At 41.4% G+C, this 27360-nt stretch overlaps 1 protein-coding gene and 1 long non-coding RNA gene across 3 annotated transcripts in view; one reads left to right on the plus strand and one right to left on the minus strand.

Annotated features, from left to right (window-relative positions):
• The window catches only part of TDRD3 (tudor domain containing 3), a 121794-nt gene extending 107323 nt beyond the window's left edge, over positions 1-14471 (minus strand). Inside the window, exon 1 of the mRNA XM_053307513.1 lies at positions 14208-14471. Coding sequence (XP_053163488.1) covers positions 14208-14248 — 41 coding nt within the window. The 5' untranslated portion in view covers positions 14249-14471. The remainder of the gene's footprint in view (positions 1-14207) is intronic.
• LOC128350020 (uncharacterized) lies at positions 14414-23188 on the plus strand. Of its 2 annotated transcripts, none has more exons than XR_008319114.1 (3): positions 14414-14813; positions 17672-17840; positions 21457-23188. It is a non-coding gene; the product is annotated as an uncharacterized LOC128350020 (long non-coding RNA). The 2 variants fall into 2 exon arrangements; XR_008319115.1 differs by having other exon boundaries at positions 17739-17840.
• The last annotated feature ends 4172 nt before the right edge of the window (positions 23189-27360 follow it).

A 27360-nucleotide genomic window follows, 5' to 3' on the forward strand; every position in this document is an offset into this window, starting at 1 on the left:
CCCAGAGACCAACCTGGCTGCTGCATTCTGAACCAACTGAAGTTTCCGGAATACGTACAAAGACAGCCCCACGGAGATTGCATTACAGAAGTCAAGTCTGGAGGTTACCAACAGATGTACCACTGTTCTGAGGTAACTGATTTCGAGAAACGGGTGCAGCTGGTATATCAGTCGGAACTGATAGAAAGCACCCCTGGCCACTATCTCAACCTTATAAACCAGGGAGAGGTGTGAATCCAGAAGTACTCCCAGATTGCAGACTTGTTTCTTTTGGGGAAGTGTGACCCCATCAAGAACAAGGAGACCAAAATCATTTCTAGAGTTCTGACCCCACACAATAAGTGCCTCCGTCTTATCTGGATTCAGCTTCAGTTTGTTCTCCTTCATCCAGCCCATTACTGCTTCCAGGCAGGCATTTAGGGAGGATATGCCATCTCCTGAAGAGGTTGACATGGAGAAGTTGATCTGGGCGTCATCAGCGTACTGGTAACACCCAGCTCCAAATCCCCTGATGATCTCTCCCAGCAGTTTCATGTAGATGTTAAAAAGCATTGGAGAAAGTATGGAGCCTTGAGGGACAACATAAGCTCAGATTTTGAAGAGTAACAGTCTCCAATCGACACCATCTGGAATCTGTCTGAGAGGTAGGAGCGGAACCACTGTAAAACAGTGTCTCCCACCCCCAACACCCTCAGACGTTCCAGAAGGATACTATAGTCGATAGTATCGAAAGCTGCCGAGAGATCCAAAAGGATCAACAGAGTCACACTTTCTCTGTCCATTGCCAATTGGAGATCGTCCATCAGGCCGATCAAGGCAGTCTCCACTGCAGAGCCCGCCTGAAAGTAAGTTTGAAATGTGTCTAGAAAATCAGTTTCCTCCAAGAATGCCCGGAATGAGAGGCCACTGCCCTCTCAGTTACCTTGCCCAGCCATGGGAGGTTGGAAACAGGCCTATAGTTGCTCAACTCTGAGGGATCTAATGCAGGCTTCTTTAGAAGAGGTCTAATGATTGCCTCCAAGACAAGAAGGCATCCTGCCCTCCCTCAGAGAAGCATTTATGATTTCCACCAGGCCGCCTACAACAGCCTCCCTGCTAGATTGAACAAGCCATGTTGGACAAGGGTCAAGAGAGCAAGTGGTAGGTCTCATCGCCCCAAGCAGCTTGTCCACATCCTCAGGAGTCACAAACTGAAACTGATCCAGTCGAATCACATAAGAGGAATAGTTGGACACCTCCAGTTCAGACATGAAATTAATTGTAGAGTCTCCATCTAAGTTGGCCTGAATCCGAGAGATTTTATATGCAAAAAATTCTTTAAACACATCACAGCAGGTAACTCTTAACCACCACCACCCGCCCTTACATTCCTGTGCCATTTTTCAATTACGCTCAAGCATTCATTGGCAAAATTGGGATGCAACCGAGTACATCTTCTCAGTATTCAAGTTCCAGTTAGCTAACTTGACTAATAGCTCTTGGTGTTCCGGAAGTTTATCTAAAAGATTAGTCTTCGTTTTCTAATAGAAAAGTAAGTGACCTGCATTTATTGGTTATTGTTTAATTCTGACAAACAACCTCCTGCTTAATCTTCATTAAACTGTGAAACTTCTTTGCATGTTTAACCAGATAATATAAGTGAAGAGAGCTAAACATCCCTTATTACTGTTAAAAGTATATAGAGGAGACAAGAGGAGAATCACAAAACTAGGCCAGAAAAACAGAAAGGGGAAATCCCCCTCTCTGTCTCTCAAAGTTCCTAAGATGGGAAACCTTTATTAATTGTTCTTGTAGAATTGCCAAACAGGTTTCATAAGAAATTCCTTTGTCAGGGGGTCAACATTTCTTGCAGTTTGCATTACTATCTGTTTTGAGTTCCTGACAAAGGAATTACTTCCAAAACCCATTGGGTAGCTACACAAAGAACTATTAATAAAAGACTCTTAATAGTTCTATTTGAGGAACCCTTTCCCCCAGCACATACTTTTTTCCAAAGTGTATTTTCTAACTTTTATGTATTAATTTTCTGCGTAAACCACTTTAAGAATTTGGTTGAAGAGTATATAAATATTTGTTGCAGTACTAAAACTGAAGTAAAATTTTCACACATGCACACACCACTGATAATTAAGCACGAGGGGATTCAAATTTTAAAACTCTTTCACTTTAAGATACTTCGTTTCCAATTTTCTGCTCTAAAAAGCATAGAAATTTCACGTTATGGCAGTTATCTCTCAATTCAACAGGTAGAGCTTCTCCAGTCACTTCTTAGAGATTGATTAAGTGCCGTCAAGTCAAGGCAGGATGCCTCTGAATACCAGTTGCAGGGGAGTAACAGCAGGAGAGAGCGTATGCCCTCAACTCCTGCCTGTGGCTTCCAGCGGCATCTGGTGGGCCAATGTGCGAAAAAGGATGATGGACTAGATGGGCCTTGGGCCTGATCCAGCAGGGCTGTTCTTATGTTCTAAGTCCATGTTGATTCTTAGCAACTAAATAGATAGATTCTCTCCAAGATGACCTGTCTTCAACTTGGCCTTTAAGGTCTCTCAGTGGTGCATTCATTGCTGTCGTAATCGAGTCCATCCACCTTGCTGCTGGTCATCCTCTTCTTTTTTTTCAACTTTTCCCAGTATTATGGACTACTCAAGGGAGCTGGGTTTTCGCATAATGTGTCCAAAGTATGATAGTTTGAGCCTGGTCATTTGTGCTTCAATTGAATATTCTGGATTGATTTCTTCTATGATCCATTTGTTTGTTTCCCTGGCTGTCCATGGTATCCTCAAAAGTCTACTCGAGAACCTAAGTTCAAAAGCATCAATGCTTTTTCTATTTTGCTTCTTCAAAGTCCAGCTTTCGCATCCATAGAGTATCTCGGGAATAACCATTGTAAAAACGATTCTAATCTTTGTAGGTATAGATACATCACGGCATCTAAATATCCTTTCCAATGCCTTCACTACAAACCTACCAAGTGCTAGTCTACAGTGTATTTCTTGACTGCTAGATCCTTTACTGTTGATGGTTGATCCTAAAAGGCAGAAGCTATCCACCACTTCAATGTCTTCATTGTCAATTCTGAGGCTGGTTGCTGTACCCATTGTCATTAGTTTAGTCTTCTTGACATTTAGTCTTAGTCCTATTTTTTCACTGTGCTCCTTGACTTTCATTACTAGAGCTTGCAGATCATACACATTCTCAGCTATCAGAGTGGTGTCATCAGCGGAGCGCAGGTTATTGATGTTTCTTCCTCCAACTTTAAAACCACTCTCATCTTCTTCTAATCCAGCTTCTCTCAGTATATGTTTAGCATGTAAGTTGAATAATTAAGGAGAAAATATACAGCCTTGTCTTACTCCTTTGCCAATCTGGAACCAGTCTGTTTCACCATGTTCCGTCTGGACTGTGGCTTCCTGTCCTGTGTATAAGTTTCTCATGAAAACAATGAGATGTTCTGGGATGCCCATTTTCCGAAGGGTATTCCACAATTTGACATGGCTGATGCAATCGAAGGCTTTTCTGTAGAAAATAAAGCACATAATGACTTCTTTCTGGTATTCTTTGGCTTCTTCAATTATCCAGAGTGCATCAGCAATGATGTATCTTGTTCCTTGGCCTTTTCTGAAACCAGCTTGAACATCTGGCCTTTCACCTTTCCACGTAGGGCTCTAATCTGCATTGGAAGATCCTGAGCATTATTTAGCTAGCATGTGAAGTTAAGGATATTGTGTGATGATTTGCACAATCTATTAAGTCTTCTTTCTTTGGTATGGGTATGAAGACTGAGCTATACCTGACTAATTCTGCATCATGGCAGGTGACCTTTGGGGAAAACACTGTGCCTTACAGAGACTATAAGGCATAGTACTTCCCCAAATGCCACCTGCCATGTTAATAATTAGGCAAAAATTTAATGGGTATAGCAACTTCTTCCCCGCTCATTTCAGACTGATCACCTATAATTTCATTTTAAGCTTAAAAAAAAAATCTGTTTATTTTTAATAGTTCTTAATTGCAACTTTCATACCATTATGTTAGCTGGATATACAGGAGGCCCTCAATTATTGCAGGGTTACCTTCTCCATTACCACCACAAATGCCAAACCCCCCGATATTTGTCGTATTTGTATATTTGAAAACTTGCGCCTATGGGAATGATTGTGTTAGGTTCCTCAGTACATGAAAAAGTGCTAAAAATAGGGAGGGGAAAACCAGAAATAAGAGTACAGCACTGTACCCCTTGACCACTCAAGTTCTTCAGCTCTCCAGTAATGGCCTCCCAAACCCTCCAAATTTCACCAAAAAATCCTCAAAATTTGCGAAGGGTGGGGTGTCCCAACCTCAGTCTGAACTGGTTCAGTGCTGTGGAGAGGGGAGCAGTGAGTGGGTTCTTAAAAAAAAGAATAAGAGGAGAACAAGTCCTTACCTGTTTGCTGCCGCCGCCGCCACATACAACTTCCTGCCTTGGTTGCACTGCACCCCAAAATCCACGCATAGTACCAACACATACATATTGCTTATCTAGCATATTGCTTAACTAGCATTCAAAGGCACTGTAAGGAAAAGTGTACCGCTGAGTCAGTGTCGAATCCTGGTGACCTCAGAGCCCTGTGGTTATCTTTGGTAGAATACAGGAGGGATTTACCATTGCCTCCTGTGCAATGTGAGATGATGCCCAACAGGCCAAATTTTTAGATCTTATGCAATTCCTACAATTCTAATTTTGAACCAAACATCTTACTCTATACACTCTGTTCTTAATTTTCACCAAGGAACATTGCAACCACATGAAAGAATCATTTTTAAAAGCATACATTTTAAAAATCAAACCACTCCTCAGAATATCTGCAAAGTAAACTAACACAACTACTAAGCCACATTTTAAACAAAGTAATGCTGATAAAATAGAGGCAATACGTTTCAGGCATTCTGAATATATATAGCACTTTTCGACAGCAAATGTGAAATGACTTTACATACTAGTGACAAAGCCCTCCAGAACTGGAGATTATCAATCAACTTAATCTATTTTCTGCACATCTTGCCTGCCTAAAATTTTAATCCAGGGCTTGACAAATTTTCTTTGGACCTAGGAGCCACCAGACTTAGTGACAAACATTATGGAGCAGGGGAGTGTAAGTGGGCTTCTATCTCCTTTACAAACAACATACTTAGAACAGAAAGTACAGCTGCCTGGGAAAAATATATATTTTTAATAACTCTAGCTCTGAATGCCCTAGTCTAGGCACCACTGTTTAATTTTTAGGTGCCATGGTTATGTGATGCCTGCGATTTGCAAATCCACAGTTTTATTCTACAACTACATTACATCCAGGATGAGAAGCTGGTGTGCACTTGCTCTTCCTTCAGTTGTTTGCTTAAGCTAAGAGCATGAAAGGCTATCTTTTCAAATAACTTGGGTTAGAGTGCCCAGAGGCTTGAAATTCTGCACAGCTCCCACTGTGGCTGGTATCTTAGGGTGTTAAGCCCTGCAAATACAAAACACACATGTTGTCAACTGGAATCCACTGGTAATCAGGCATTGATAAAACCAGGTTCTCAAAATCGTGGTACCATAACTCCTCAACCAATCTATTGAACAGCATTTGTGCCACTAAAAAGGTCAGCACTTCTGATAATACAGACATCTGTTTATGAAATGTGTGGACTAGTCTTATAATCAGGAACTTGCCTGGTTAGCCTTGCCAAGTATATACTGGTTCCTGGCAGTCAGATGAGATCCTCCAGCATTGAGAAAGAATATAAAGACAGCGGTCACAGAGCTTCTTGTTCAACAGTGTCCTTTCACTATTATGTTGGTCTCCCTGTGTACTGATAGAAAATGAGTGTAGCCAGACTGGGAGGCCAGCCAGCCTTTACTAACTTTCACCCTGCCTTCTGGATTTAGAACTAAAGGGAAAAGGCCAGATTTCAGTCCAGCAGACTAGGGAGTGGATAGTGACAGCTTGCCATAATAATTATTTGTAAGATTGAAATGGAACTCCTCTCCCTTGCTACAGACCAACATTATGTACATTTCCTTTGAGCCTCATCTCAAAATATTCAATATTAATAGTTTTAAACTGAATGTTTGGGTTTTTTACATTATTCTCACAGGATTTCTCAATCACACCTATAAGCCTGAATTTGGCACTGATATGTTGAGACACAAGAGTATAACCCATGAATAAATGAAACATATTCAAATATATGCAAGTGAAAACTATGTAAGAAATATAGAGATTAATTGCTTCCATGGCACAATTGGAATGAACAGGTATTATGCTAAGACTAAGTAATAGAAAGCTTAAGGCAAAATATACTGACTATTTTAGAAAGTGATTACAGTGTCAAGTACACAAAAAGTTACTAGTCAGCAGACATTTTTACCAGCCTACTTGCCTTTATATTAGTCATTTTTAGCCTACAAGGGAGAAAGACCAATGGTTTGGCTCAGTATATGGCGGCTTTCTATATTCTTCTAACTCTGACTTCACCCCAACCTTGCAAATAATGGTTAAGGGGGCATTTATCTTCTCTGCTGAGCTTGCTTGTACTGCTGCTGCTCTTCAGTTTGTCTGCAGTGATGGTAAGTGCTACCCTTTGGAGAGTGGAAGAGCACCATGTGTGGGGGGCAAGTGTATTTTGCTACTGAAGTACTTGCTGCTTCCATTTTCTATCAAAGAGCTAGCAACTGGCAGGTTATAGGGTTTTATTTCAGGTAGACCAGATGTTGCAGTAGGTCAGGCTTGTAAACAGTTGCATAAAACTTGTTTTCAGGTGAGCAGGCACAAAAAAATTTAAAAAGTGATTATCTAGCTCAGTATTGTCTTCACAGACTGGCAGTGGCTTCTCCAGGATTGCAGCCAGGAATCTCTCTCAGCCCTCTCTTGGAGAAGCCAGGGAGGGAACTTGGAACTTTCTGCTCTTCCCAGAGCAGCTCCATCCCTGAGAGGAATATCTTACAACGCTCACACTTCTAGTCTCCCATTCATATGCAACCAGGGCAGGCCCTGCTTAGCTAAGGAGACAAGTCATGCTTGCTACCACAAGACCAACTCTCCTCTCCCGTTTGTTTTAATCACTACTGAGGAGGCTGATTATCGAGTAAAATATGACCCAAGTCATATATAGCAATGATATTCTGAAATACACGTCTCATATACCGCTAACAAAAATGGTTATGCATACCTCTAGTACTGTTAATGGGTCTATGGGACATATGTATGAACAAGCAGAGTACTGTATTGCTTCAATAGTGCCTCCAATAACCAATGATAAAAATCCACCTTGGACACAGCAGTAAAGTTTACGTCTCCCAATTTGGGCTTCTATTATCTTTATCTACATTCACAGAGAGAGCACTGTGTGGCACAACTACATTTTCAATACCCTGACAATAATCAAAGACCAACATTAATGGAAATGGGCATTATCAACTTTTACATCTCTTGACTATGCTGGAGACAAAGATAAAAGAAAGCCACCTTTCCTACCTTCTGTTGAATTTTACCAGTTATTGCAAGTACCCTCTAGCACAGGGATTCTCAACATTGGGTCCTCAGATGTCATTGGACTTCAACTCCCATAATCACCAGCCCCAGTGGCTTTTGGTTTGGGATTATGGGAGCTGAAGTCCAATAACATCTGGGGACCCAACATTGAGAATTCCTTCGAATGGTAGCGTACCCTAACAGTGTAACAGATAGAAGTGCTTGAATTAGCACAATGTAGCACTAAATTGGAATTGCATCATTTTTTAGCAAGAGTTCACAGCAAACAAGGATTATTAAAAAGCTTTTTTTTATAAAGGATCCTTACATGTCACCGGTAGCATCAAAATACAGATTAAGGAGTGATGAAATGAATTATTGGCAGAATCTGTAATTATGCTGAGCACCATATAACAAGGCTATTTCCACACGTTTTTAATCTGTTGACATGTAATGAAACTGCCAGTATACTCCCAAGGAGAGGTGATAAAGCTCTGAGCAGCATCACCCAAGAACTCTTCACTTTGAAAAAGATTTGCACGTCTCCACTATAGACATGCTTCACACCTCCCATTTCCCAGTCTCCACTAGCTCTTTATGAAGAATTTTATGTTCCTTCTTCACATTAGACACTGACTTATTTAGGAATTGATACAACCATTTCTCAATAAGAATTCAAAATACTTGATTTGAAAACTGAAAGACTACCCACAATTATTTTTTTTTTAAAGTGACAAAGTATTTTGGGGATTCAGTAAGAGCAAAAGCAGCTGTCTAGAAGAAAGTGGGGGCTGCAATCTTATTTGAAAGTCTATTAGCATAACTACAACTCAGAGGATGGGGTGAGTGTGGCTATCTCCAGGCAAATTGGGGAACTTAGTAGGATTTTTCTGGGTCTATATACAGAGTCAATGTAATGATAGACTGATAATACTGGGCTATGACCCATTCTTCAGATTTTATTGGCCTATTAAAATGACTCACATGTGTTAATAATTCAATAAATAATTACAATACATTACACATTACACTAACCAGTACACATCAACAAATAACTGCTTTACCTAAAAAAAAAAAAGGGCAACATATGAACAATACTTTATTAGAAAGCACCATTTAGCAGATATAACTGATGACAATATTTTTAGGAACTAAGATACAAAGGAACTCAATATATAATCAATTTATTTATCATTTCCCTCTGAAAGACACTCAAGATGATATTCAAAAACATTAAAACTAGGTCAATTAATCAGCAAAATCAATTTAATTAACTGAAAGGGTCCCATTGATCCAGCAGATTTTTAAAAGTTAATTATTTTTAAAACAAGTACTTGCAAAACTGTGGATAGCAAGTACCATTTTAGAATAGACATACCCTTCTCTTTCATGCAAAGAATGGGCTGCCTTTTTGAAGATAGTACCTGCTTAGGATACCTGCATGCATCATCCAACAACATGCTTTTAAAAAATTTTCAAACAAGTGAGTTTGTCTACATCTTCTTATAAATAAAACACACAATCAACCAACTTAGGCTGCAATTCTATGCACGTTTACTTGGAAATCAGTCTCATTGAACTTAGACTTACTTCAGAATTGACATGTATAGGACTGTAATGCAAGCATCCTTTAATTGGGTTACAGACTTAATTAAAACAAATATACATAACATACAATTATGCTAGAGCAATGTGTCTCAACTCTTATCAAAATAAAGATTTATTCTTCTGTAATAGTTACCCAATATGACATATGTGACAATTTAACAGAACATACATATGCAAGGGCTTTATCAAACATTTTTTGCTGAAAATTGTTTCTATATGTATACTCATTTACACAATGCGGTTCAATTAATGAATTTTTTCTCTAAAGTAGACATTCCACTCACATAGGAGCTTACAAAAATGTAATGCATCCGTATAACAAACATTAAAATTAACAACTGTCAATGATAATTTCTGCTATAGGGTAACTGTTGGCCAGATGAAGTGCATTCACATTTGCCTATAGCTTCTTCACTCAATATATTTGCCATTTAATTGAAAATAATCTTGTTTTACACTAGTGTACAATATTTTAGCAGAGTCATAAACCAGCCAACCTAGGGCCAGATTCAAGAACTTGTTTCAAATATTAATGTTAATAAATTATCTTGCAAACTTAGTAAGCATTATCTTGCAAACCTAGCAATTTTTTCATCTCACTATTACAAGTGCACTCTTACATTTTCACAACTTCAGAATGTAGCGTTCCAAAGCTGAGAAATCTGAAACTGACAATTTTTTGAAAAAAGAATGAAGTTACTGCTAGCAAGGTAATTACTAGCAATCAAAATAGTCTTTTAACAGCAACTAATTCACATGAAACAAATATTGCCATTAATGTGTATAATGGGAAGGCACACTTTCCAAATGTGAAAAGTGTACATCGGAATGTGAAAAGTGTTCCGATGTAGCAGAATCTTAGCAGTGTAGCACGGTAAGTACGCTTCCAGATAAGCAATCAAGGCTCTCCAAATATATTATCATTAGCATATGAACTGATTAAAAAAAAAAACAACTACTACCTTAAAGCAGTGATGAACATTTTCTGGAAGCTCTGGAATCAGACATTTTTCTGGGAATTTCCCCAGTGACCTAAACTGAGTAGATCTGATTTAGCACACATATCTAACATTTAACTTTAAAAAATGTCATATTAATTTCGCATCTTGTATTAATTTCTCAAAAGTGCTTCCCCCCCAATCATCCGAAGTATTACCTACAATATTTGGTTAGAAAAAATATTTAATAAAAATACTATGAGATTAAAATGTGATATTCACATACAGTGCTTTACTGAGAATTTAAATAATTTTAAATACTGAGATATGATACACAAGTTTCCTTAGATCGTTTACATTAAGAAAAAAGGTGAGGGTGCAGAAAACTGATTATTAAGTTTGCACGCCTGAGGATATGTATTTGTATTTTATATATTTGCGTGCACACTTCCTAACAGTAGTCACCTGAAAAAAGTCAATCAACAATGAAATGCCCTATCAGACTGATATAATATACATTCATTATACTGCATTTATAGAAATAGAAAGTTGGCTATAGAAAATTTTATGCCCTACATCAGTGTACATAAGGGAACAAAAGAAAAAAGTAGAACACAAAACCTTTACAGAGAGGACTCAAGAGTACAACCATAAATTCAAGATCCTCTTCACAGTAATAAACACCTCAATTTTCTTCCATTAGAAAATGTACTTAAGTGTCTCCTCTAAATTTGGACAAACAAAGCATCTTTTGGGGTTTAGCACATCTAGGAATGACAAAAACCTAGAACTGAAAACTAATGTGACACAGTAACTAGCAGAGCTGTGTACCAGCTTCAGTTGAGTTTCGAGTCCTCAGTTATCAAACTCACTAGTAATCTTAAGTATTTAAGTGGAGGCTTTCCTTCCGCTCCCAAACCTGTAATAGAAAGGTAACAATACCACTGTACTCTAGGGATGTGCACAGAACCAGTTCGGTGCTCCTTTTCTGGAGCGCCGAACCAGTTCCGTTGACTGGCGTTCAAACTGGTTCAGAGGGCAGGGAGTTGTTTTAAATAACTCGGAAGGTGCTGCCTATCTGTCAGCCCCTGCCCCACTAATTCCCCCCTCCCAGCCAACCCTCTCCCCAAAAGCGTAGGCGCTGGACTGCAGTGTTGCTTCTTGCAGGCCCATTCAGCATCACCACGCAGAACGCATGACTGCCCCAATCCAAGCAACCACTACCGCTGCACCTGACTGCATATACTATAGAGGCCCTCCTGCACACACTGCCATCTTCTGAAGCACAACTTTCAGTGACACAATCAAGTCTTCTCTTCTCTGGCCCTCTGGAATTCCCTGCCCCTTGATCTTAAGTTTGGCCTCTCCATTTAATTTTCAACAAAAGTTATGTTCTTATTTCAGCAAACCTTTCCCCAGCTATACATGTACTTCTCTCTGCCCTTTTTAATTATCTTTCATCCTGCATTTTTATGATTTTGGAGGCTGTTGTGTTTATTGTGGTTTTTACAAGTTTTTGTTGTTGTAAGTCAACATGAATTCATACATGAAGAATGGCAGAATATAAATCTCTTAAATAAATGACAATGATATCAGAGGGAGATATTTAAACAGCAAGACTGCTGAAAAGAATGGAGATTAGCCTTTGGTTCCCACTTCTCTATGTTTGTTGCCTCTCCATGGGAAGAAGGGGGATTAAACAGATAACATTATTTTGTCTCCATCAAAAGGAATAGAAGATATAATTCTCTTTGTCCTCCCAATGTGATTTCTTCCTGCCCTCCAAACTGGGGTGAAAATGCAACCTTCTCCAGTATTAGCTATGAATATTATTTTTATTCCAACCACCAACTACTTCACTAGTACCATCATTGTCCTCTGCTCCAAATAAATAGTTGTGCTTCTCAACCCATAAATTGCAGGACTGTGCTTCAACTCTAACACCACCCCCCACCAACTGCCAAAAGGTAGACCGGAATGGAACAACAACAGATAAAACATCAGAGTGCAATGGTTTTGCGGCAATATTGTATGAATTTACAGTAATAACTGACTGGACAAATAGTGTCCATTCTAGACAAAAGACCTGATGTGGAAAAATCTGGAGTCAAGAGAGCTGCTGTTTTTAAATGGATGAATCTAACAAAGAACTGAGTGCAGGGGCGGGGGGAGACATACCTGCACAAGTACTACAAATGTACAAGTCTCCACTGGTCTCTCATCCAAAAGAAGCTGAACCGGTTGACACAGCCCCTGAACTTTTAACCATCCCAAGTCTGGAAATGGAAGTTTGGAAGCACTCAACAGTAAGTGATAATTTATGCAGATTGATGCAACATATTTTAAATCTAATAGGCATCGGAGGCATCTGGTGGGCCACTGTGTGAAACAGCTGGACTAGATAGGCCTTGAGCCTGATCCAGCAGGACTGTTATGATATTCATAATAAAATGGTCATGAAACATGTTTTCTATAGTGCCATACAACTCACCTTTACCTTTCAAGTCTCTCCACTCAAGTGTCACCCACCCTAAGAATTCAAGCCACCTAATGGTGCAGCGGGAAAGTAACTTGCCTAAGGAACATAGGAAGCTGCCATATACTGAGTCAGACCATTGGTCTATCTAGCTCAGTATTGTCTACACAGACTGGCAGCGGCTTCTCCAAGGTTGCAGGCAGGAATCTCTCTCAGCCCTATCTTGGAGAAGCCAGGGAGGGAACTTGGAACCTAGATGCAATTCCTAGAGTGGCTCCATCCCCTAAGGGGAATATCTTGCAGTGCTCACACTTCTAGTCTCCCATTCATATGCAACCAGGGCAGACCCTGCTTAGCTAAGGGGACAAGTCATGCTTGCCACCACAAGACCAGCTCTCCTCTCCCAGACTATGGGAATGTTTCCCAGACTATGGGAAACACCTATATTGGGCAACAGCTATATAGGAAGATGCTGAAAGGCATCATCTCATACTGCACGGGAGGAAGCAATGGTAAACGCCTCCTGTATTCTACCAAAGACAACCACAGGGCTCTGTGGTTGCCAGGAGTCGACACCAACTCAAAGGCACAACTTTACCTCGGGAAAACTCTGCTTCTGATTCCTTCAATAAAGAACAGAACTACACAATTCAAGACTGGCAGGTAGAATACATGAAGCATAGTGTATTCTGGACACTTGGACAGAATTTCATAGCTATGGCTTGTAAACAGCCAATTACCTACTTGACTGTTGGTGAGTAAAAATCACCTCCAGAGAAACAGTCAAGAAGTTTTACTGAAGTTGCTTCTTTTCAGTTTTTAGACCACAAATGATTAATATAAGTAGGTGCGGGCATACACTGGTAAAAAGGTATGGGAGCTAGTCTACTTTTGTAGATGATACGTGCTCTTTGTAACTCTTACAAGCTCCAACCTAAAAAAAATTACATGTCACTACATTTGCAAATATTCACCCTCCATTTCCCTTACCTCTCACTTCTTAGCAATAGCAATAGCACTTACATTTATATACCGCTCTATAGCCGGAGCTCTCTAAGCGGTTTACAATGATTTAGCATATTGCCCCCCAACATTCTGGGTACTCATTTTACCGACCTCGGAAGGATGGAAGGCTGAGTCAACCTTTCTTTCTTTCCTTCCTTCCTTGTCACCCCCACATTCTCAAAATAAAAGTTACTTTAAAAATGCAGGTATGGGCAGAGACCCGTCTCTCTCTTCCCATGCATTGCTCCACGGAGTGCCACGTACACTGATGCTGCTATTATGCACATAATCAATACGGCTAAGACGAGTACACCAATGTGGCCACGTACACCGGTCAAGTTCGTCACTTTCTGAAACTGGCAACAGAGCGGTGCAGGGGTGGCAGTGCGGATGGTGTGGGTAATCCCTTGGGGTGCTCGGGACCTCGGCGCTTATTGCTCGGACTGCTGAATCCTGCGCGTGAGCGCCAGAAAACAATAAGGAGCCACAGACGGCCTGGGGCGGGGGGGGGGAGGAGGCTGCCACTCGTGCGCGCTGCAGCTCTCCCCCACCCCCCCGACCCCACCCGGCGCCAGGAAGCGCAGGAGAAGAGAGCCATAGGAGGCGATGCAAAGAGCCAACGGGGAGCAGCGGGGGAGAGAATCCGCCGGAGACGAGCACCGCAGAGCCCCTCCCCTGCCGCTTACTCACCAGCCGGACTCGGAGAGGAGCGAAGCTGTTCTGTCAGCCATGGCTCCTCCTTGGCTTCTCTCTCCGTTTTCTTCTTCTTTTTCCTCACAAAGTTCCTCGCACGCGCGCCAGGAAGGGGCGGGGGGGGGAGGGGACAGGAAATTTGGCCTCACAAGCGTGGGGGGGAAACTTTGAGTGGAAGCGGGGTGGGGGGGGGCAAGAGAATACCAAGAGGGGGGAGGCCCAGATGGCGGGCGGCGCAGAGGAGGCCTCAGCCCCGCCTCTGGCCAAAAAGGAACACCCCTCCCCCTTTGCCACTTGCACGCTACCGGAAGCTAGAGGGGACTCTGACGCCAACGCGCAAAAGCGTCCTTCCATTTCCGTTTCTGCTGGCGACCATAGAGTTTCATTTTCGGCGGCTCACTACCGCCGCCCGCCGAAGAAACAGCTCTGATTTTTTTCCATGGTGCTGGCTTTGGAGGAAGAACCGCAAGTGCAGTGCGCATCGATGGGCAGTCATGGCCTCCGATGCCCAGGTAGTCATGGGCAAAAGAGAGAGCAGTTAAGGGAAGCCGCCGGGAGCGGGACTCACTATTAACATCTTTACTGAAGATTGCAATCAGTTATGTGGGTATTGTCAAGATAATCAAAATCGATGGTCTTCTTTCTACCATCTGAAGCACAATTATAATAGTTTATTAATAATAGGTATTTGCTATGCAGTCTTATAAAGGATACATTTCAACAATTATTTTATAGATTTCTATAAGAATAACAATAATAGAAAGCACGAAACATAATGTACTTCTATGGAGAGCTACTGGAGACTTTTAATTGAGCCAAGTGAGAGATCACTTTCTGTGCCAAAATAATTCAGAAGTGCTTTTCAGTTCCAAAGAATGGTTCCGACATTCCTTTCCCCCATCAATTAACTTCTCTCCCGCCATCTGATTTGCTAGTTTTGTGAGCCATGAGAGTCCATTTCTTCTTTCCATGCTCTCAAAAATTAGTAGTTTGCTACTGCTGCATGATCCCAATAGGTCAATATCCAAGCATACATGTTTAATTTTGAAAGAGATTTATGTAAATCAACTTAATGTACCTAGTTAACTCTTTTGAGAAGTGATAATTTATGCACTGTATATAATGAACACACAGCATTTCCAACGTGCTGCTGGGTTGCTTTTTCTGCTCACAAGTCACAGATATCTGATGGTTCTTGTAATAATCAATAGTTTGTCTGTTGAGACTCTTAACAGAAAAAAATTATTTTTAAGTAAATGCAATAATAAAGTTTTCTTAACAAGACTAGTCTATGTAGCTAGTGCGTATGTGACTTCTTAAGTTAGTGGGGAGAATGTAAGGATATGAAGATTCATTTATTTATGTTTACAATTTTGGCATTAACTGGTATGAAATATTGATTATTTTACTTATAACCTTTCGTTGTTTAAATTTGCAATATAAGTTGTTAACAGAAGAAAAAATGGTAACATGCCCAAATGCTTTATATGGCATTTTTGTTCTCCTCGACTGCTCTGACAAGGTTAAGAACATATTTATCATTTGTATGTCACATACTTAAATGGCATTTTCCAAAGAATCATGGGAGTTGTAGTTCTGTGAGAGGTGGTAGAACTACTGATCTCTGACATGCATCTAATTCCCTACATACAAATAGGAACATAGGAAACTGCCATATACTGAGTCAGACCATTGGTCGGTCTAGCTCACTGGCTGCAGCTTCTCCAAGGTTGCAGGCAGGAATATTTCTCAGCCCTATTCCGGACTTACCTGATACCCCCGGTGCATAACCTGGCGGTAGTCTATCCTCCCCCGCTTGATCTCCTTCGGAGAGTTGAAAGCCAGATCTTCCGTCTAGTATGGCACACAGCGTCCTTCCCTTTGGCCCATGCGGTAGCATTTAAGGAGGTTGAGCGGGGAGGCCTAGCCCTACCTGCCCTGCAACCCTATTTTGTAACTGAATTCATGTCCTACAATTTTGGAAACTGGATTTTCGTGAATGTCCATAATATGTCCAACCTCCTGCAAAAAACCTGGGTCTCGCTTTTCGCTCTGAGTTGGCGCAAGTCAGCATGGGGCATAGCATGGTGGGGGAAAGGATCTTTCAGTGGTAATAGCACACAAGTATTAAATAGAGAACACCCGGACTACTTGAGAGATTTGTTATTCACACTTAAAAAATGGAAGGTTGAACTGGATCTATTTAAAGGATCCTCCTCAGTTAAGCAGCTAAGGAAAACAATCTATGGAGAGATTCTAGAAGTGGGTTTTTAAAAACCTGATTTAGAACGTAAACGCTACAAACACAGCACTTCACAGTACTTGTTGCAACCCGATCACCCTATCGCTCTCTTTAAGGAGAAAAAAGTCCCTTTCCATTTATGGGAAACAAGGTGGCGCTTATACCACCAAATACTACCACTTAATGCGGCTAAGACATGGCTCCCAGAGGACCAGCAAGAGTGTCCTAAAATCACCTGCAAACAGAAAGCTAGTGAGCTAGGCAAAACATTCAGGGAAACCCATTCACATTTTTAAAAAGAGTGTGTGGTAGCCAAAAGAGTGTGGCAGGGAGTAAGCAAGTTGTTAGAGTGGCCTGATTTGGAAAAACAGACTTGGGAAGAACTAACCTCGGGTTTGAGCGATAGAACCTCGTTTCGAGGTCCCAGAAAGAAACCTTCAAGGAAATGGGATGGAACGGGTGCCCTCATACTAGGGAATTGGAACGTTCCCCTTCTCATAATCAAGTTAGTAAACCTGTATGTCATTTATGCAATGCTCCTGCATAGGAATAGGGAGGGAAGACACGACCAAGAGGTTCATGCGGATAAGACAGTAAATCTCTTCTGGAAAAGTTTGTATGGTTATGTGAAAAAAGACAAGTGTATCTCTTCTAAACAGCAATGGGACAAATTTTGGAAATGGATGTTGGACGTAACCCCCCCCCCCCCAATTACCTGATGTGACTTGTAATCCCCCATCCCCGAGTTACAGTACTACCTGCATATACTTCATAACCTTGTGGGTTTCCAAATCCTTGTGTGTAAATCTTTGTAGATATATGATGTACAAACAATCACTTTGTATATAATTGTGCTTTGGCAACATACTGTATGCTTTGGTAGTTTGTTGGTTCAATAAAAAAATCTTGTCCTATTGAAAAAATATATATCTTGTCCTATTTTGGAGAAGCCAGAGAGGGAACTTGAAACCTTCTGCTCTTCCCAGAGCGGCTCCATCCCCTGAGGGGAATCTCTTACAGTGCTCACATGTGGTCTCCCATCCAAATGCAACCAGGGTGGACCCTGCTTAGCTAGGGAGTCAAGTCATGCTTGGCAAGGAAGATTTTTGCATCAGTTACAGATGCAAAGTGGTTGTTTTTATCTGTCTCCCCTTAATATTCCCAGATCTAAGGTGGAAATTTATCACATTAGAAAAATGGTAGCATTGCTTTATTTCAGATAAGCAGTGTGCAGTCATGAGCATGTCTGAAGGTACTCTTTAGCTCCAACAACTCTCCTTCTCTAGGAATCAATTACTGAATACTAGTATTGCATCATACTGAAATGGAGAGAACAATGATGGGAGAAAGAGAGTGAAATGGTAACCTACTTCCTGCAGCAAAAGAAGGTAGTAGTTTCTGTTCAAATTTTAGTCCAGGTTACATTTTAAAATTACATTTACATTGTTTGGCTTTATTATGTAATAAGAGCTTGCTAGTATATCTTATTTTATTTTCTCATTTTGAATACTTGCACCTGACATAGTTGGTGCCATGTCATGGTTTTTGTATGAACATAAGAATCTGTTTAGACAACTTATGAATTTTCTTGCATAGAGACAATTATTTTGAAAGCTAACTTGCACATAGTTGTTGTTACAAAGGTCTGGTTATTGTGAATGGCTTCTCATAGTTTTGATCCCAAGTGATTCCTGTTCTGTTTGCCTGGGATTTGATTAAGTAATACTAATGAGGAGGAAGAATAGTTCATATGTCGTGATGTGAGCTAATAGTTGATGGTTCTGCAGAGATCTTTCTAAATGTGAGGAAGCTGAGTTTTGTAAATGGACATACATCCACTTCCATTTGATAAGCAGGGGCTGCTCTGAAAATATAAGGAAGAACAAGAGCCAAATAGCTCTTGTGGAACAGATGCAGAAAGAAACAGGAGAAACTGAGAGAGACAGCTGACATTTCAGAGTGCAGGGGTATGTCTCTGAGAATCCTATGTAATTTGCTGCTGCTTGTGGAAATGTTCAGCTCCACCTAATGTTCAACTTGGGTATCTGTAAGTAAACCAAATATAACTAAGGCATCATAAGCCTCCAGTGATTTCTTCCCCTCAAAGGAAACTAAACCTGGGCAGCACTGCCCCAGAACTGCTTATCATTTGGGGTAGCAGGAAGCATGTGTGACATTTATGCCCCAAATACAGGGCTCCTATCTTTCCATGTCTGCATACCATTCTTGCTGTATGTGATACCCCAATACTATTTTGACTTTTTGGTCCTAACCACATTTCCTGCCACTTAATTTAATGGCATCAATTTGTTTCAAAATAACCATGCACCAAACAGCAGCCATAGTAAACATTAAAAGTTCACACTTGAGGGATAACTACCCATTACGTTATGCATGGATTTAAAACTAACATATGTGGTTTTTACTCTATTTCAGGGCTGCTCAGCTAGGGCCCTCCTGCAGATGTTGGCCTACAAGTCCCATAATCCCTGGTTATTGGCCATTGTGGCTGGGGAATATGGGAGTTGTAGTCCAAAAACAGCTGGAGGGCCTAAGTTGAGCAGGCCTTTGAACTGGGAGAGAAGCTCTCATTCTTTCCTCCTAGACAAATAGCTGGATATGGGTTAATCTGACTTGGGACCATGGCACAACATCATGGTCCCAATCTGGATCAGGCCCCTGTCGCTACTTAGAGAGAAGAAGCAAGCACATCTAAGAAGCAAGGACATCTGCTTCAGCACTTACTTAATGTAATGTGTAGTTTGTCCCTGAATTATTGTAAATATTGAGGCTATATAAAAAGCAACAATATTTATCATTTAGTTAGTTTGAAATGTTGGCATGTCACAGGAATGCTTCTATTTGCGCTCTCCGTTATACAGTTACTACATGCAATTTTTAACTCTAATTGCTTAGCATTGCTATATTTGTCACCTCACAAAGACAAGTTTTGACAGGTTGAACTGAAAAAAGCAATAAAATTAATTCAGAACTGAAAACAAGATTTGCTTTTGATTTTATCTGTTGCTATATACATCGTAGCATTCCTCAAGTGTCACTGTTGATTTATGTTAGAAGTGCAGGAACTTGTGCATATTTACTTGAAAAGGCACTGCTATATTCAATAGGGCTTGCTTCAGGTAGCAAGGTTGATCAAGATTAGAATCTTACAGTCCCAATCCCATGCATGTGTGCTTGGAAGTAGAGCCCACTATGTTCATTGGGACTTATTCCCGGGTAAGTGTATTTAAGATACTAGCCTTGAAACAAGTTCAGAGTAAGGCAAAGTTGTGCCTTTCCCTACTGAGACATTGAAATTTCGGTTAATTTTCTCCTCCATGCTTTTATTCCTGAAAACAAAAATGATGCATAAGTGTGCTTCTTCAAACCTTCAGAAGAAATGTGATAATCAACTGCAGAAATTGTACCAGGTGATTGAACGATACAAAACTGGTTTCTTTCATTTTATCTCTCTCTTGAGTGGCTGTTTTCACATGATACCCATTGTGCCATAACAGTGAATTTGTTTCTCAGTAGACATGTGTGCAGTTTAGACATGTAGTCATGTACTTTTGCTGTACTCACAATATTTGTCACTGGGAAACAAATTAACTAACGAGAAAAAGATCCCACTCTGCTCCTGTGCCTAATAGCAGCTTGATCTGTAGGATTCAGCAGGTGAAACTTGTCATGGTACAGAAATAAGCAGTGTTATCTACAAATACTTTGAGATAAAAAGTATTTGTCCTCCTTGTCTTAAGGAAGCTTTTATTAGACCACTTTTGAAGAAACCTCCATTGGATCCCTTGGAGTTAGATAATTACAGATGTGTTTCTAATCTTCAATGGTTGGGCAAGGTGATTGAGTGGGTGGTGGCCGTTCAGCTCCAGGCAGTTTTGGATGATGCAGATTATCTAGACCAATTTTAGACTGGCTTTTGTGTGGGCTATGGGGTTAGGATTGCCTTGATTGGCCTGATGGATGACTTCTCCAACAGGCTATTGACAGAGGGAGTGTGACTCTGCTGATCCTTTTGGATCTCTCAGCAGCTTTCGATACTATCAATCATGGTATCTTTCTGGGTCACCTGAGGGAGGTATTAATTTGTTTTAATAACTGTTTTATGCTATTGTTTTTATTGTAGTTTGTGGATTTCAATCTGTGACTATTATATTGTTTTAAATTTTGTATACCACCTAGAGATTTATATATCTGGTGGTATAATAATATGACAAATAATAAAGCTGACGATAAAGGCACAGGAGTAGGTGCTATTTAAAAGATAGGTGACACTGCATATTATTCTTAGGTCCTGGTTGGAACAAGGAGTTCATGGAGAACCATCAAAGGCTACAAGTCACGAGAAGGGAACCTTGGCTCTCCAGCAGTTGTGGAACTACAACTCACATCATCCCCAGCCACGATAATTTTGTGGCTGGGGATCATGGGAGTTGTAGTTCCACAACAGCTGGAGAACCACAGCTGCCTATCCCTGCTACAAGCCATGCTGGCCTTATGCTGCTTTCTCTTAACTTGAATATATATCTGAATACAAGTTGCAGGGGAGCAATGGTGAAAAAGAGAGGATATATTGTATTATCTCCTGGTTGTCTCTGGCTTCCCAGAGGCATCTAACCGTTCATTGTGGGAAACAGGCTGTTGGATTAGATAGGCCTGTGGTCTGAGCCAGCTAGGCTCTTCTTATGTTCCCTTAAAGGTTCTCTTTGTGCTGATGAATCAGGAAATGAGGAATCATCAACTCCCACCCTATTTTAGCTGTTCCCCGTTTTCTGGACTGCTGTTTGGCACTCCTAGACTACTGTTCACTACATCAGGTGAGGAAAGGCCAGCAGAAATGCAGAGGAACATAGCATTGCCTCATCTAAGCAACAGAGATAATGCTGGAGGACAGCTCCTTCTGAAACTGCTTGTGTTTGAAATGGGTGTTGTCTCAGTTTTTTTGTATTTTGATTATATATCAATATACAGATATTTAAATTTCAGGTGTCATCAAAAAGACAGGCTGGAGGCAAAGGGAAAAAATTTGGCTAACATTTTGAACAAGGAAGAGCTAAAGTTAAGGCTGAGGAAGGAAGGATAGACAAAGAAGGAGATTTGTCTGACAAAAGAGCATTTGACCCGATTAGTGTCCTGCACAAAGGCCAATGGGAAAGATACAGAAGTGGTTACAGGCGACATCAACATGCTGGTGTGTATTGGACTAAAAGTAAAACTACCTTACCTTCAAAATGGAAAAGATTTAAGAAGGTTAATACATATTGGACTGTGCAGTGCAATTTTCACAAGAAGCAATCACAGGTTTTAGATTTAAGCTTAGCTTTGAGAGTTCCCAGCATGTATCCATGTGAATTACCAATTTTCTCTGTATGTGTAGTGCAGCCCCAAATGCAAGTGAATGAGAAGCCCGTGAGTTCCATCTGCATCAGAGCCACTGAAGGACTGTATTTTTTTTTTAAAAAAAACACATAATATGGTCATGTTCAATCCCACTGGTGTTCCTTGGCCAGGTATTGTGAATCCCTGGATGCAATATGTTGCTTGTTTTGCCTCTTGCTATTTGTCTTGACAATGGGTTGCCAAAAGCAGCAGAAGCTATTCAGAAGCCCCTTCAAATGGTTAGCAGCCATTGACTCTGAAGCAGCTATCCTAAGCACATATATCAAGTGAAGAGCCCCTTTCAACACCCCCACTCTTGCATGTAAGCCCACTATGAGTGTAGATACTATACTCATGTACATGGAGCAACTTAGCTGTATTCTCACCCAATCATCCCCTTCTTTGTCACTGAGGTAATGACTGGCTGGGAAAGATCCTCACGATTAGTCTTGCCCTACACGGTTATGATATTCACACACAATACCACCACCACGTGACATTGCACTACAGGAAACAGGCTCCCTTGTAGCTGTAGGGTGTCCAAAGGCTTTGTGAGCCTTTGAAGTCAGTAGGTGTCACTTGCAAGCAAACTCACTTATTATCTGGTCTCAAACCTAAAAGCTCTCATTGTCAAATTTGATTTAACAGTTCCTTCATAAATATCACATTTAAAAACAGTTTTAAATTCAGTTTTAATTATCCCCTATGGAACATTAATCACCACTGATGGCCTTGCTGCAAATAATTTATGCACACCATCTATATCTGCCAATTTGTTTAGGATGCCTTTCCAAACAATAAATAGGCAGTCTGTGTTAGGGGAAAAACTGTCAATAGCTTCAACTATCACCTGAATGAGAGAACTGATTAACTTTTGTAATTATCTGAGACATTTAAGTTAGCTTAAATAACTGACAGCTGTTTTTTTCTAGGACTGCCAACCAATTAAAGAGTTTAAGTTGATTACTTGCCTTTTTCCCTGATTAATAATTCAAATTAAATGCATATTATAAAACTGCCAAATTGGTGCCTTTTTTGAGACACTGAAGGAACTGTACAGTAACTTACAATCAAAACATGCTTACCATTGAACTTATTTCTGAGCAAACATATACAGAATTATACTGCAATCAGTGTGCTATCATCATTGCTAAAAGAAAATAAGTATTTCAGTTATGCACCAGAACCAAGATCACTTCAAAAGATATAGATGTAAACATAGCCTCGTGGGTCCAATGAATGACATGTGCTACAATATTACTGCTTAACAGACATAAACCTGACTGTTGGGAGAGTACTGGAAATCTTGTATACAATAAAAAGTTCACAGTCTCACCAATCAATAACTTTTGAAGATGTGTTATCCTGAGTCAAACCAGTATTTTCTTCACAGATAACAAGGATTGATTCTGAACTCTCTGTATGCAAAACATATGTTCCACTACTAGCTACGGCCCCAGTTAAAGTGGCTTCCACTTGTTAAGAAATGCATTAGCTGATTAGTTTACTAAATTTTGCAGCTCTGTTACTCATTTTTATACTTGTTCAGGGAAGCTTCTTCCAATACAGGAATGTAATTAGGGATGTGCACAAACCGGTTTGGAGGCCCTTTTATGGGCCTCTGAACTAGTTCAAATATCCGGCAGTTCATTGGGTTTGAAGGTGGGGGGATATCTTTAAGAATGGGGGGGGGATACTCTTATCCCTCCCACCACCAATTCACTAAATGCTGAATTCCGTGCACTTATCCCTCCCACCACATTTTTCCCTCCAGCGCTGTCTTTTAAAATGGTCTGGTGAGGTGGCAGCATACCTTCTTGCTGCCCTGGTGCTTCCTCGGACCAGAAGTGCCTTGTGTGCATGCGCACCAGGCGCTTCCGGCCACTTAGGAACATAGGAAGCTGCCATATACTGAGTTGGACCAGAAAGGCACCTTAAGTCTGCTTACGCAGTTGACCACAAAACTGTCACCCTTGAGGAGAGAGGAATATTTTGAGTACACCAATGGAGAAACAGTTCCGTTTGGACTAGTAAATAATGTCAGATATGACCCTCACATCCCGGATCCTTGACCCTTATATGGCACAAGAGAGATCCTGTGATGGGAGGTTGACGACATTTCCTGGAAACAGGAAAGAGATGGTGTTGTCTCTCTCGGATAGAAGATCTAGCTTAGAGACCTGGAAAAGGTTTAAGAAGGGAAGCCTCTTCTGAACGTGGTGGGGGGATAAAGGCGAATGTTGGATTATGCGGAGCCACCACTAGGCTACCGAAGAACCTGTTGCCATGATTGCGGAGCCAGTGTAAAGGTTCCACTCCTGAAATGGACAAGAAGTTGTTGGTGATCCCTTCTGTGTGGTAAAGGGACTGAGAGAACTTCTGTCCATCCACAAACTTTACCTGGAACACCTGAGGGAGCGCTGATAGTTGATGAGCAATGAACACTAGCGTTGTTCCTGAGCTCCACCTACATCCAAGTCTATGACGTAACCTGGTAATATTACTTTCCAACAGCAAATCTTGCTTCAGTCTGAGTCTCTTCTTTGAACAGGCATCCTGCCTTCCCTCTATGTCTGTTCCCCAGCCCCGCTTCATCCCCCTTCTTTCCCTCCGCTCCCTTTCCTTTTCTCTCCCAGCTTGCTTCAATGTTTTGCACTAGTCAGATTAGTCACTGAGAAAACACGCACACAACACATAAGTTAGCTGAGGAATAAATCTGACCTGGAAAATGATTTTAGATGCAAAATGATTTAACTACACGACACATGGGGAAACAGATTGATTGATTGCTTTGCTTGCCTTGATCAATTGGCCTTTGTTCATGCTTATGTAACCAATTGCCATAATCAAGCCCATTCAACTATAGAAGTTGTGGTGTCTCCTTTCAATTCCTGATCATACATGGCCTCTACACAAAGAACTGCATTAGCCACCATTTGGCTAGTGACGAAACCTTGTTTTCACACTGACAGGGTGAAAATAAGGGGGTTGTCATGTGACAAGGTAGCCTCCCAGTCCTGTTTCCCCTCTTCAATGGTGAATGAAGTTTTAAAGCTTAGAAATAACAGAAGTGGTGTGCACGGAACCAGCACTTGCCTGTTCAAAGGTGGGGGGTATATCTTTAAGGATCGGGGAGGGTGCTTTTACACCTCCTGCTGTTTCTCCACCACCAGCACTTTCTTTTAAAACGGTCTGGCGAGATGGCAACCTATCTCCTTGCTGCGCCAGTGCCTTCTCAGACCAGAAGTGGGAGGAGAGCTGGTCTTGTGGTAGCAAGCATGACTTGTCCCCTTAGCTAAGCAGGGCCTGCCCTGGTTGCATATAGCAATAGCAATAGCACTTACATTTATATACCGCTCTATAGCTGGAGCTCTCTAAGCAGTTTACAATGATTTTAGCATATTGCCCCCAACATTCTGGGTACTCATTTTACCGACCTCGGAAGGATGAAAGGCTGAGTCAACCTTGAGCCCCTGGTCAGGATCGAACTTGTAACCTTCTGGTTACAGGGCGGCAGTTTTACCACTGTGCCACCAGGGGCACAGTGGTAAAAATGAATGGGAGACTAGAAGTGTGAGCACTGTAAGATATTTCCCTCAGGGGATGGAGCCATTCTGGGAAGAGCAGAAGGTTCCAAGTTCTTGGCAGCATCTCCTAGCACCTTCCCTGGCAGCATCTCCAAGAAAGGGCTGAGAGAGATTCCTACCTGCAACCTCAGAGAAGCTGCTGCGAGTCTGTGTAGACAATAGTGAGTTAGATAGACCAATGGTCTGACTCCATGGCAGCTTCCTATGTTCCTAAGTGGTTGGAAGCACCTGGTGCGCATGCAAACAAGGCACTTATTATTATTATTATTTATTACATTTATATCCCACTCTTCCTCCAAGGAGCCCAGAGCGATGTACTACATACTCGAGTTTCTCTCTCACAACAACCCTGTGAAGTAGGTTAGGCTGAGAGAGAAGTGACTGGCCCAGAGTCACCCAGCTAGTTTCATGGCTGAATAGGGATTTGAACTTGGGTCTCCCCGGTCCTAGTCCAGCACTCTAACCACTACACCACGCTGGCTCTCACTTCCGGTCCGAGGAAGCACCAGGGCAGCAAGGAGGTATGCTGCCACCCCACCAGACCATTTTAAAAGACAGCGCTGGAGGGAGAAATGTGGTGGGAGGGATAAGTGCACAGAATTCAGCATTTACTATTTCATGTTTATATAATATACCTCTAAAGTATGTAGGTACCCTTATCTTTGTACATTTCTTACAGCCTTCTAAGTGTGATTATTCCCAGCATATGCAGTTTCAAAACGGATATCATAATTACACTTTAGCATAGCAAAAATGTAGAAACATGTTCAGAGCGGAGATGGGCAAGCTTCTCTCACTCTGTCAACCCTTGAACAGAAAATAAACAATTTCATTCAGTTTCCAGTGCTCAAAGTCAAATTCACACTCAGTTTCCAGTGCTCAAAGTCAAATTTACACTTCGGTTGCGAACGGCTCTTTCAATATGGCAGAGTCAGACACTGTCCTGAGCTTTGCCTTCTGAGCCTGTAATGCTGGGCCAAGTTCAGCAAGGGTGCTCACAACAATCTGGGCATAGAAATTATTAATTACGACACTGTCTTAGAACTGAGAAATTTGTTCAGGACTGCTGCCATGCCCATGCAGACCATCAAATCCCTGTAAAAGGCCAAATCTTCACCAAAAGGCAGAAATGCTCTCTTGTCCCCCAATGCAGGTCTGCTGTCAAGTTAGTATTAATGTTAATCTGCAAGATTGCTGCTATGTCCTCATGGTAAGGATAGCCCCCCCCCCCCCCAACGAGAAAAAAATAGAAGTGGGACAGGCAAGGAGTTTCTTCTAGTAGCTGCAGGGCACTTAATTCTCTATCTGTCTTGTCTATCAAGGGGAAGGTTCACAGCTGACTAGTATAGCAACATGCTGTTTAACAAAAATATCCTGCATTTTCACTTTAAAATGACTCCAACTAGCGGGTTTGGGAAAGACCTCTGCTGAAACAAGAGGGCCTCTGCTAGAATATAGAATACTGGGCTATGTGTACCAGTGGCATGATTCAATATAATGTAGGGATGTGCACTAACCAAGGCTCATGCACAGGTTCAGCGCCAAACCAGTTCAGACAAGGTCTAGGAACATAGGAAGCTGCCATATACTGAGTCAGACCATAGGTCCATCTAGCGCAGCATCTTCTCCAAGGCTGCAGGCAGGAATCTCTCTCAGCCCTATCTTGGAGAAGCCAGGGAGGGAATTTGGAACCTTCTGCTCTTCCCAGAGCGGCTCCATCCCCTGAGGGGAATATCTTACCGTCCTCACACATTGGGGATAAAGTAGCTGTTCTCTGTGAGAGGAAGTGTCTACATTTGAACAAAGAAGCTTAAAGTAAGAATACCTCTCTTTTACCCATACGGACTACTTCATGCTACCAGGCTCAACCCAGGTGTCTTGTAAAGCTATTCTCCTGATCACTGGAAAGCGGGCTAAGGGAGCT

This window comes from Hemicordylus capensis, chromosome 3 (genome assembly GCF_027244095.1).
Source record: "Hemicordylus capensis ecotype Gifberg chromosome 3, rHemCap1.1.pri, whole genome shotgun sequence".
Taxonomy (NCBI): domain Eukaryota; kingdom Metazoa; phylum Chordata; class Lepidosauria; order Squamata; family Cordylidae; genus Hemicordylus; species Hemicordylus capensis.